The 11656-nt window shown below is 41.5% G+C and overlaps 1 protein-coding gene across 6 annotated transcripts in view; it reads right to left on the bottom strand.

Annotated features, from left to right (window-relative positions):
• LOC116984565 overlaps positions 1-11300 on the bottom strand; it is a 77711-nt gene extending 66411 nt beyond the window's left edge. For 4 of the 6 annotated variants that reach the window (XM_033038761.1, XM_033038758.1, XM_033038762.1 and 1 more), the window contains exon 1: positions 10978-11261. In XM_033038761.1, coding sequence (XP_032894652.1) covers positions 10978-11109 — 132 coding nt within the window. In that variant the 5' untranslated portion in view covers positions 11110-11261. Of the gene's footprint in view, positions 1-10977 lie in introns of all 6 variants that reach the window. The other 2 variants (XM_033038759.1, XM_033038760.1) reach the window with 2 other exon arrangements.
• Between the last annotated feature and the right edge of the window lie 356 nt (positions 11301-11656).

Raw genomic sequence — 11656 nt, forward strand, 5'->3', positions numbered from 1 at the left:
CCATGCTGCCGTGAACCCCACCAGGGCCTTTATTCCCGCCTGGTTCACTGGAATATTCTAATACTGTGCAATGTAACATCAACATAAAGTAAATTTAAAAGAGCAAAAAAGTCTTAATTGGAATAACATCCAATTATCTGTAAAATCTTTAAATCTGGAATCAAACTCCTAAGAATGCCAGATTAATAAGAGTTTTACTGTTGAGCAAATCAGGTATTTGATTCCCTTAAACCAATCGTATGGGATGAGGAAACCATATGACCAATATTTCCCACGCAGAACGGTTCATTAAGCGTATAGCTACCACTGACCGAATGTCCTTTGCTTGGCAACAGTCAACAGGGGATTGTAAGAATCTCTGCCAAGCTGTGGTCTTGAAACCCCAAATATATGTCAGGAGAATTTAAAGTAATATAGAATCATAGAAAGTGGAAGAGTGGGGTGGATAAAAAGGGAAGTTTAAAAAAAAAAAATCAAAATCTCTTTGCTATGCAAGACCCTTGCACCCTGGATCAAAGACTGCCTGGAAGTGCAAAATATTAACTAGGCCCAAGTCCACTTCAGTCTCCGAGATTAAAAAAAAACAGGCATTGCACAACAGGCAATGGTCCACTTCACTTGTTGATAAAAATGCCCTAACTATTAAACTTTCATGGGTACATAGCGGGTAAGACCAATGCCCAGTCCCTTTATTGTACTTGTAGTCTTTTGGTGAGGTAGAAATGTAAAAAGATAGCATAGAAACTGTGGGGTGGTAATAAAGGTGGTCAGGGGCCAAGACTTATTTGCATAAAAGTGTGGTAGAGTTCGAAAATGAAAATGCGTATTTGGCAAACTGCGACTACGGAACTATTTTTAGTATTGGTTTATTATTGTCATGTGGACCAAGATAATGAAAAGTTTGTTTTTTGTGCTATCCAAGAAAATCATACCATCGGAGTACATCAGGTCGAGTAAGAGAGAAAATAAACAGTGCAGAATAGTGTTACAGCTACAGAGAATGTGTGGATTAACGGGCACAAAGAAATCAATTGGAAGTTCGGGAATAGATCTTTAGCATACGAGGTGTGGCTTTAAGGGTCATACGGCATCGGCGGCAGCGCGGAGTTTGAACCGGCCCGTTCGCGGAGCACGGTTGAGCCGCGGGATTTACCATCACCCGGTGGGGTCACAACATCTGGAGCCTGGATCGCCTCGGCGCAGAGGGAGAACAAAGAGGGAAGAGACAGAGACTTTAAGATTTTGCCTTCCATCACAGTGAGGAGGTGTTTGGTAAACTCAGTGGTGGATGTTAAATTTGTGTTGATTGTGTGTTTTTGTCATTTTTTATTATATGTATGACTGCAGGGAAACAAAATTTCGTTCAGACCGAAAGGTCTGAATGACAATAAAGGAATCTAATCTGGGTAAAAGGCTGTTCTTGAGTCTGGTGGTACATGCCTTCAAACCTTTGTATCTTCTGCTCGACAGAAGTGGGGATACGAGAAGATGACCAGGCTGCAGGCAGTCCCTGAATACGTTGGCTGCTTTTCCAAGGCAGATGTGAGTTACAGATTAATTTGATTGGGGCAGGGGAGTGAGACGATGCCTCCAGATAGGATGCTTTCTATGGTATATCTACAGAAATTGGGATTTGTACCATTATTGGGAAGAGGGATTAGGTTTGGATTGTATTATTTCAACAATATAGTGGGCCAAAAAGGTCTTGTGTCATATTTTCTATGACTCAATTAGCATTTATATACATTGCTTAAAATGTGATAATGTTAGAATGTTTCCATAATCTAAATAGAATTAAACAGTGCAACCCTTAATTACAGATTCAACCACTTTAACTTTTTTCTTCCAGCAGTTTATAGAATTTTTTAAAGGTGACTTAATATTTTGATTGTGCGTATCCAGAAACACGGAAAATATTTCCAGTTCCAGCTAACTCCTTGCATCAAGTTATACTGCTTCAATGCGTGCATAAAAGGATAGAATTTATTACAAGATCCATATGACGTCATTAACCACAGCAGTTGGCTGGGATGGCAATGCTAGCTGATCACTTTTAGAGTTTTGCTTCATGCCAAGTCAAGTTTATTGTCATATACACAGGTACGGTGATGTACCAGTACAATGAAAATCTTGCTTGCAACAGCATTACTGGTATATAAACTCAGACAAACAAATTATACATAAATTCTTTACTCTAGTAGACCTGACAACTGAAGTACCAACACCTGACCAGTTGAAAAGTTGCTACACAAATGTGGTTGAAGTTCAGCTTAAACTACCTATCAATTTACAGACAATAAGATAAGTCCGACAAAGTGAACATCTCCCAACATCACCCAATGGAAGGGAACATTAATCTAATTTGCTGTTTGAAATGACAATTGCTCTATGTGGAAAATAAAAAAGTCTCAACTGCAATTGCAGACCATGGGTCACATCAGCAATGTGCTCACCAGGTGGATCTGCAACCTTGGCATAGAATGCTATTCATGCCCCACTCACTGCTCAATAACCATAACTTCAGCAAAACATGATATCCTCATAACAGGGGTTTAAATGTAGACACAACTGAAATACATGTTGAACATACTTAGGCCAGAAAGTCACCATTTTAGCCCAAAATTCAATCAATAACGTCCCCCAGAAGCAATCTGAAGAAGGGTCTGGACCCGAAATGACCATTCCTTCTCTCCAGAGATGCTGCCTGTCCCGCTGAGTTATTCCAGCTTTTTGTGTCTATCCCCCAAAAGCAAACACGTGCCAGTAACAAATAAACAACCCCATGCTTTAAAAAAAAATCACAATGTGCATGAAGCCAGTCACATGAGAAAAATGTAAGTTTTTGAGCAGGTGGCATCAAATTTTTTATCCTTACAGGAGCTAAACTTCAATACGGCAGAATAAATGACAATGTCACATTATAATTTAATAATTTATCAATTCATTTAAAGTGCAATATTTTAACCAAAAATACAGTTGCAGATGCGTAATTCATGAGATAAACAATGGTATAATAACTGTAGACAGAACTGTTACTCCGTTACAAAAAGTGCCCAATGGTGGAAAAATTGGGATATTGTGTTCCTGCCGTTAGACAATCTTATAAAGATTTTCTATTTAATATTTAATTTTAAAACAGCTGAAAAGTAGTAGTGCAGGAATTGGCAATAGCAGATATTCCAGAGAATTTATTTATTCATTTCCTCTTGTTAATTTCCAAGATATTTTCCCCCAAGAAGGAAAAAACTCGAAAAATGAACAAATGACGAGCTCTACTCAATGACAGGAAATCGCAAGGCATGAATAGCAGCGAAAACTGGACAAAGTAGCCAAACAAATCAAAGCATTTCAAACATCCCATGGAAATGAGCACTTCATGCTAGATATAGACTGCCACTGAAGACAAACAGGAACAAATGTCAGTGGTGAAGTATTCTGAAATAGAGCACTATGCGGAACATAAATTTGTCCGATCTTTGCTCTGCATTCAACTATATATACATTATATTCCTATTAACTTGTTGTTACTCCTAAATGCTTGGCCAAATCAGAACATCGAAAAATAAAACAGGAATAGGGCCTTCAGCCCACAATGTCCATGCCAAACATGACGCCAAGTTGAACAAATCTCTTCTGCCTGCACATGATCCATATCCCTCCATTCTGTGCCTAGCCATATGCCCCCATCGTATTTGTCTAACCATATACCTAGCGAACACTTTAAATGCCACTATCGTATCTGCCTCCTCCACAACATACATTCCTGGCAGCCACCATTAAAACTGTGTTTAAAAATAAAAATAGCCTCTCTCGCCTTAAGGCTAAGCCCTCGTCTTTTTCAATTCACCCTGGGATAAAAAGCCCTACCCGTCTACCCAATCTACTCGCTTCATAATTTTATACACTTCTATCAGGTCTCCCCTCAGCGTTTATCAATTTGACCAGAACCCTAAACTTACCCTCAACTTCTACAATTCTGAAGCCATTTTTTGTGCAATTATAGCATACTTTTTTTTTGGGGAGTAAAATGCTTCAGTCTCACATAATTAATTTGAACTGCCATCACTCTATGTAATAGTTGGTTCAATCCATCAGAATCAGTTTGGTTTCTGTTTCAAATAATCTGCAAATGTCACTAATTTTCAATTTAGACAATTGTCATTGACAATGTTGGGGATACAGTGTTCATTTCTTTCCCAACAAAACCCTTGCAATACAGACTCTTCCTGACTTATTTAAGGATTATGAGACGTATAAAATCACCATTCAAAACGGCAATTTGAATGGGGGAGCTCCGCCGCTGCGGAGACCACACGAACGTTAGTGGGCTTAAAGAATTGCTTACGCAAGCGCGAGTTTTGCAAGTTGCTATTACGCAAGTTCAACAGCATTCCTGAAATCCACCCAAATCACTTCAATTTGAAGACTATGATGCTGGATGCTGCCAATTCATGGACAACACACAAAGTAGTAATTATGTTTATTTTGGTTCAGCTTCAATTCTACCTCAGGAATTCACTATGTCACTTCTACGACTTCTCGTTGGCAAATAGGATTTCTCACTCTCACCATCTGTGTTGCATAATTTCAATATCCATCTTTGTACCTGAACAATAGCAGACAGTAGACAATAGGTGCAGGAGTAGGCCATTCGGCCCTTCGAGCCAGCACCGCCACTCAATGTGATCACGGCTGATCATCCACAATCAGTAGGTAGACAAAAGTGCTGGTGAAACTCAGCGGGTGCAGCAGCATCTATGGAGCAAAGGAAATAGGCAAAGTTTTGGGCCGAAACCCTTCTTCAGACTGATCCACAATCAGTACCCCGTTCCTGTCTTTTCTCCATATCCCTAAGAGCTCTATCTAACTCTCTCTTGAAAGCATCCAGAGAACCAGCCTCCACCGCCCTCTGAGGCAGAGAATTCCACACACTCACACCGCCATGTGTGAAAAGGTTTTTCCTCATCTCCGTTCTAAATGGCTTACCACTTATTCTTAAACTATGGCCCCTGGTTCTGGACTCCCCCAACATTGGGAACATGTTTCCTGCCTCTAGCGTGTCCAAACCCGTAATAATTTTATATGTTTCAATAAGATTCCCTCTCATCCTAAATTCCAGAGTATACAAACCCAGCCGCTCCAATATATCAACATATGACATTTCCGCTGCACTCCCTCAATAGCAAGAATGTCCGTCCTCAGGTTTGGAGACCATAACTGCACATACTTCAGGTGTGGTTACACCAGGGCCCTGTACATCTGTAGGAGGACCTCTTTGCTACTATACTCAACTCCTCTTGTTATGAAGGCCAACATGCCATTCTCTTTCTTCACAGCCTGCTGTACCTGCATGCTTACTTTCAGTGGCTAATGAACAAGCACCCCAGATCCCGTTACACTTCCCCTTTTCCCAATTTGACACCATTTAGATAATAATCTACCTTCCTGTTTTTGCCACCAAAGTGGATAATCTCTCATTTATCCACATTTAACTGCATCTGCCATGTATCTGCACACTCACCCAACCTGTCCAAGTCTCCCTGCACCCTCATAGCATCCTCTTCACAGTTCACACTGCCACCCAGCTTTGTGTCATCTGCAAATTTGCTGATGTCATTTTTAATCCCTTCATCAAAATCATTAATATATATTGTAAATAGCTGCGGTCCCAGCACCGAGCTTTGCGGTATCCCACTAGTCACTGCCTGCCATTCTGAAAGGGACACGTTAATTCCTACTCTTTGTTTCCTGTCTGCCAACCAATTTTCTATCTATGTCAGCAACCCACCCCCAATACCATGTGCTCTAATTTTGCCCACTAATCTCCTATGTGGGACATTATCAAATGCTTTCTGAAAGTTCAGGTACACTACATCCACTGGTTCTCCCTTGTCCATTATCTTGGTTACATCCTCAAAAAATTCCAGAAGAATAGACAAAGCATGATTTCCCCTTCATAAATCCATGCTGACTCGGAACGATCCTGCTACGGCTATCCAAATGTGCTGCTATTTCATCTTTTATTATTGACTCCAGCATCTTCCCCACCACTGATGTCAGTCTAACTGGTCTATAATTCTGTTTTCTCTCTGCCGCCCTTCTTAAAGAATGGGCCAACATTAGCTACCCTCCAATCCACAGGAACTGATCCTGAATCTATAGAACATTGGAAAACTATCACCAATGCGCCACGATTTCTAGAGCCACTTCCTTAAGTACCCTGGGATGCAGACCATCAGGCCCTGGGGATCTATCAGCCTTCAGTCCATCAGTCTACCCAACATCATTTCCTGCCCAATGTGAATCTCCTTCAGTTCGTCTGCCACCCTAGATCCTCTGGCTAGTACATCAGGAAGATTGTTTGTGTCCTCCTTAGTGAAGACGGATCCAAAGTACCTGCTCAACTCATCTGCCATTTCCTTGTTCCCCAAAATAAATTCATCCTTTTCAGCCATAACTAGTTTTTCCTCTTCACATACCTAAAGAAGCTTTTACTATCCTCCTTTATATTCTTGGCTAGCTTACCATCTGTTAAGGGGCTGTGCAACTTGAAGTTTTTCCTCTGCAATTTTATCAACTCCTCCTTTACTTTGCTGGGCATTAACTTATCAAAATCCAATCATACACATTCAGCGCATACTTATTTATTTTTGGTTATTTTTCCAATCGTGAATACACTGTATTATGCATTAAGAGTACTTACCCTGAAGTTTTAAAAAAGCCCACAAACAATAAATTTACTAAGCACACCTTCAAAGCCAAAGTCCTGGAAATTCATTACTGGATCTTGCTGTGGATTGTGTCAAACCAGATGTGTTTTACTATCCTGACTAGCAGTGATTATCAGCAATGATCCAGAGCAGGACATGCTTCCTGTGAACAAAGGGCTCTTTATAACGTGGTTGGTCTTGCTGGCCAGGATAGCTGATTCACAACATTACTGTAAAGAATATGGTTAATTTACGTAGCACTTTGAGTTTAACATTGCTTTACATAATCCACCACATATTGCATAGAGATGAGCTGACAACTTTGTGCAGAATGGAAAGTTTATAATAGCCACACCACTTCAAAGATAATTATAGTAGCTGTACCTGAAATATTTTGCAAAGCATCTGAGTGACACCATAATTGCCACTGGAGAAGAGAACATTGCAGTTTAGCTTGCAAAAGATAACTAGATAGACTAGAAACAGCTTAGGTTATTTTGTTTAACAGTTTCATATCCTTTACACCAATTTGATAAAACTGTTCTAACATAATGAACATTATACTGTGTTCACACAGACAGATTATTTCATTTAGACAGATTAAGTGCCAAGGATTGTGTGTACAAATCACAGGAGCGGAAATAGATTCGATGTCGAGCGTTTTTTTCCTCCCCAGAGGATAATGGAACCACGCAGTACACTGCCAGCTCAGGCTATGTATTAATACCCCTAAAACCCATCAAAGACCAGCCTGGGATACAAGTCATTAGAATACAAAAGGTATTACGAATGAACAGCAGATGCTGGTTTACACCGAAGATGGACACAAAACGCTGGAGAAACTCAGGGGGATAGGCAGCATCTCTGAAGAGAAGGAATGGGTGATGTTTCGTGTTGAGACCCTACTTCAGACACTCCAGAGAATACAAAAGGTAGTTTGTTTTTGAGTAACTTAAATTATGGTCAATATTATCTGGTGTTTGTAAGTCTTGATGAACCAGTCTTTTCCTTTATTTTTACTTTTGAATATCATAGCTTGTACTGGGCACCTCAAAGAACACCATGGAGAAATGCTACCTCCCTATTGCAACACTGAAATAGTGTGCATTCAAAATCAGCAAGCAAAAACTTACTAGCAAGTTAACACCGAGGATCTGCAAAAGGCAAGTCTCTGCCCTAGGGCTTGGCCTTGTGCAGTAAATGCTGTCAGATCAGGAGGCCAGAAGAACCGCGTGATGAAAAACGTTTGACAGTCAGGCACATGCAACAGCCCCCCCCCCCCCCCCCGACAAAAGCATGATTAAATAATTTAAAAAGTCATGTAATAACAAGCCTGACGAAGGGCCCCGTCCCAAAACATCAGCTATCCACGTCCTTTCAGAGATGCTGCCAGACCCATGAGTTATTCCAGCACTCTGTGTTCTATACAACTAAGGCCCTTCTCTCCCTCTCTCATAATAATTCTTCCCTATTCAAATACTTCAAAGCCCATTTATCCAGTGCTAATCTGGATGGATACCGAGCACACCTATTCCAACTCTAGAGTTCAGAGTATTCACAAGAAACAGCCAATAAAGAACTACATTAGTAGTTCACTGCAAAATTCTGCACATCATGTACATTAACTTGAAACCAGAGAACAGCACAAACTACACCAAGTTTTTTTTAGAAACAAGAAATGGACATTTCAAATGTACAAACATTAATTCTGGTTTTCTCTACTGAAGATGACTATTGAGTGCTTCAGGCATTTTCCTTTCTTAATTCAGATTTTTAAGCATCTACAGTATTTTGCTTTAGTCTCAAATCAATATCATACTCAAGTAAAACATTTTAAACAAATAAATGCTTAGTAAATTACCTCTTATTTACTATTATCAATTCATATTGAATGACAGTGGCAAATTGAATTTGGTGTTGCACTTTAACCCTATTCCAGAGATTAGGACAAACACTATGAATAAAAAAAGCCAATCCTTTAGTATTGTGCAAATTGATAGCTGGTTGATTGAAACTTGCTGCTCCAGTTAAATATTCAAAAGGGAAAGAAAAGATCTTCATGAAGATTTCTATAAAAATTCACAGAAAAATATAAGTAAAGAAATGAATCAGTAAGTGAATCAACAAATGAAAGTCATGGTAAAGAACTTTCGATATTTCAGGCAGGGAAGTGGAAGTGTGGTGGAAGAAGTGAGTTTGTGACGCAGTGGTGTTCAGAAACTTGCCACCAAGTCGGAAGGTTGTGGGTTCAAGCGATAACATCATAAATTTATGGTGGTGTTGAGGTACTCCTTCAGTATCAAACTGGACCCCTCCTTACCTGCCACCCACTGTGAATATATCAGATTCCTTGACAATATTGGGATTGTTCCTCAAAATTTACTGCCCTAATATTTATCCCTCAAAGATTTAAGATTAGTGTTTAAGATTATTCCTGTTTATACAAACTTGTTGTGAAACTCCTTGGACAATGAAGTTTATTGTCACTCCAGGCAGGATCATGGTGGTCATTATGACTGCAATTAAAAAACAATTCCAGTGGTTTCAGAACCAAATGTAATAAAAAGGAAATGCTGGTTTATACCAAAGAAAGACAAAATGCTGGAGTAACTCAGCGATCAGGCAGCATCTCTGGAGAAAGTTGATAAGTGACGTTTTGGGTCGATCCAAAACATCATTTTCTCCAGAGATGCTGCCTGACCCGCTAAGTTGCTCCAGCATTTTGTGCCTATCTTTAGTTTCAGAACTATTTCAGTAGTCCAGGAGTACATATTCAAGATGGCACCGAAGCCAGGCAACTCTATGTGTGCTGGTCCCAGGTGGGGCTCTGCTATCACTCCACTCTTTTTAATCTATATTTCAACAGCAGTGTTCCTTATACTGCCCTTTGTCCTGTATCAGTGCACTGTGGGCGGCTTGATCATGTATTGACTATTCGTTGACTGGATAGTACGCAACAAAAAAAGCTTTTCACTGTACCAGTGATAATAAAAAAGTAATCTAATTGTACTGGACTTTTAAACTTGTGGCAGTGAAATTCCCTTCACATGTAACACGTCTTATTTTAAACATATCTGATCAAATTCACGAGATGACTAGGAAGACATGAATGGTAGCATAATGAAATCATTTAGTGTTGGAAAATAAGTCACTTAGTGCAGACATTGATTGTACCTTCAATGAAAACTGTTTTTAAAACCTGACTGAACTAAACTAAGAAATCCAGTATCATAGTACTTATTTTAGTACCTATCATAGGTGTATTTTAAGTAATTCTAGTTTGTTAATGAACTTTCCCCGCAAATGTCAGTACTTAATTAGGTGTTTGATCAATTCTCATAAAACAGTACTTTGTAGACACAATTATCTGTAAGCAACACCTTGTTTAAAAGGAAACATTACTGCATCATTGGCTCAGATTCAAGGTAAGTTTTCACCCTTCCCAGAGCTCGCCCACACGGAGACATTTACAAAATGAATAACATAATCTAACACTTTACATTATAGAGACATGAGTCACCAAGTCTTCACAGACAAATAAAAAAAAAATAACAAAAGGGACCATCATTGTTCTTGGCACAACTTCGCTGTCGTTTCTCCATTAAAATAACAAAGGAAACTTAACGTGTTCCTGTCCCTATAAGCCTAATTTCGACTTATTTAACTCTGACAATCAAACAAAAATCAAAACACCTATGTTATTCACAAAAATGAATTAGGTTTCACAATAACCAACTCAACTGCGCTAAAACAAGCTCAACTAAATCCCCCAATGAAGAGTTGGGTAACAATTTAGCACAAGGAACAATCCCAAGGGCGAGGGTGGGTGGGGGAGGCAACAATCAGATCCAAGGGCAAAAGGGACAAAACCTCCCCACCATCACCAGCCCCCCACCTCCAGACCAAGAGAGGAAAGTGGCTAAGAGGTCAATAAACATCCTAACAATGAAATAACCCAAAATTAATAAAGAGTAGGGGATATTGGGGGGAAAATAATGAACAACTCGAAAGGTTGGATCAATCATTAAACTCAAAAGAGGAATAGTTAATCACAACCATTCGTGGTCATTACAGCGGTGGTGGGGGGAGTGAAACTCAAATGTTCAGAGCAGGAAAACGCCAGCAGGACAAACCACAGGCCCTGGCGCCTCGGGCCTCGGTACCTCCGCCGCCCGGACCGGCTGGGAGCCGGTTCCTCCTCCGCCAGCCCGGGTCAGGTTGGATCTCACTCGGGCCTAGGATCCGCGGCCTCGATTCGAAGCCTTACCTCGATCTCGAAATCGGGCAGCGCGAAGGCGGCCCGGAACAAGGAGCAGAAGTGAGCGATGGCCGGCACCTCCCACCACGACCGCAGCCTCTCGGCCGACACGCGGCCTCTCACAGAGCCCGGCTGCGCCATGGTGTCGCCCCGCTCGCTCCCATCCGGTCCCCGACGGGCCACCAGCAGTAGCTGTAGCTGTAGCAGTAGCCGGCCCTCTGAAGCAGGCTCTCCGCCCGCTGGCTCCACCCGCCCCGTCAGACCGTCCGCCTCCTTCCTTCCTTCCCTCCCACCGCCTCGTGTCGTGTCGTCGCCAAGCGGCCGGCAGCTCCCACTGTGACCAGCGGCCCCGCCCCTCCCCTACCGACCCTACCACCCGCTCCCCACGGGGAGAGCAGAGAGCTGTAGCACCACACCACCCCTCTCCAAACACAAAACCACAAAACCGTGGCACACTTACACTTTCTTACAACCATCCGCTTCGCAACTGTCCGTGCACTATCCTAATAATTGCAACTAGGTAGAGTGCACGGTTCCCCTGCCTTCCTTTCCCCCCTGCCAGGCATCACGTTGGTAAAGTCCGATCGAGCCGGAAGTCGGCCCGTTGCAATTGGAATGTGGCGCCAGCCGGCGCGAGGCGCTCGCATCTGAACAATCGCAGCCGCTCTGATCTGCAGGGAATCGCCCA

The sequence above is a fragment of the Amblyraja radiata genome, chromosome 20 (assembly GCF_010909765.2).
Source record: "Amblyraja radiata isolate CabotCenter1 chromosome 20, sAmbRad1.1.pri, whole genome shotgun sequence".
NCBI lineage: Eukaryota > Metazoa > Chordata > Chondrichthyes > Rajiformes > Rajidae > Amblyraja > Amblyraja radiata.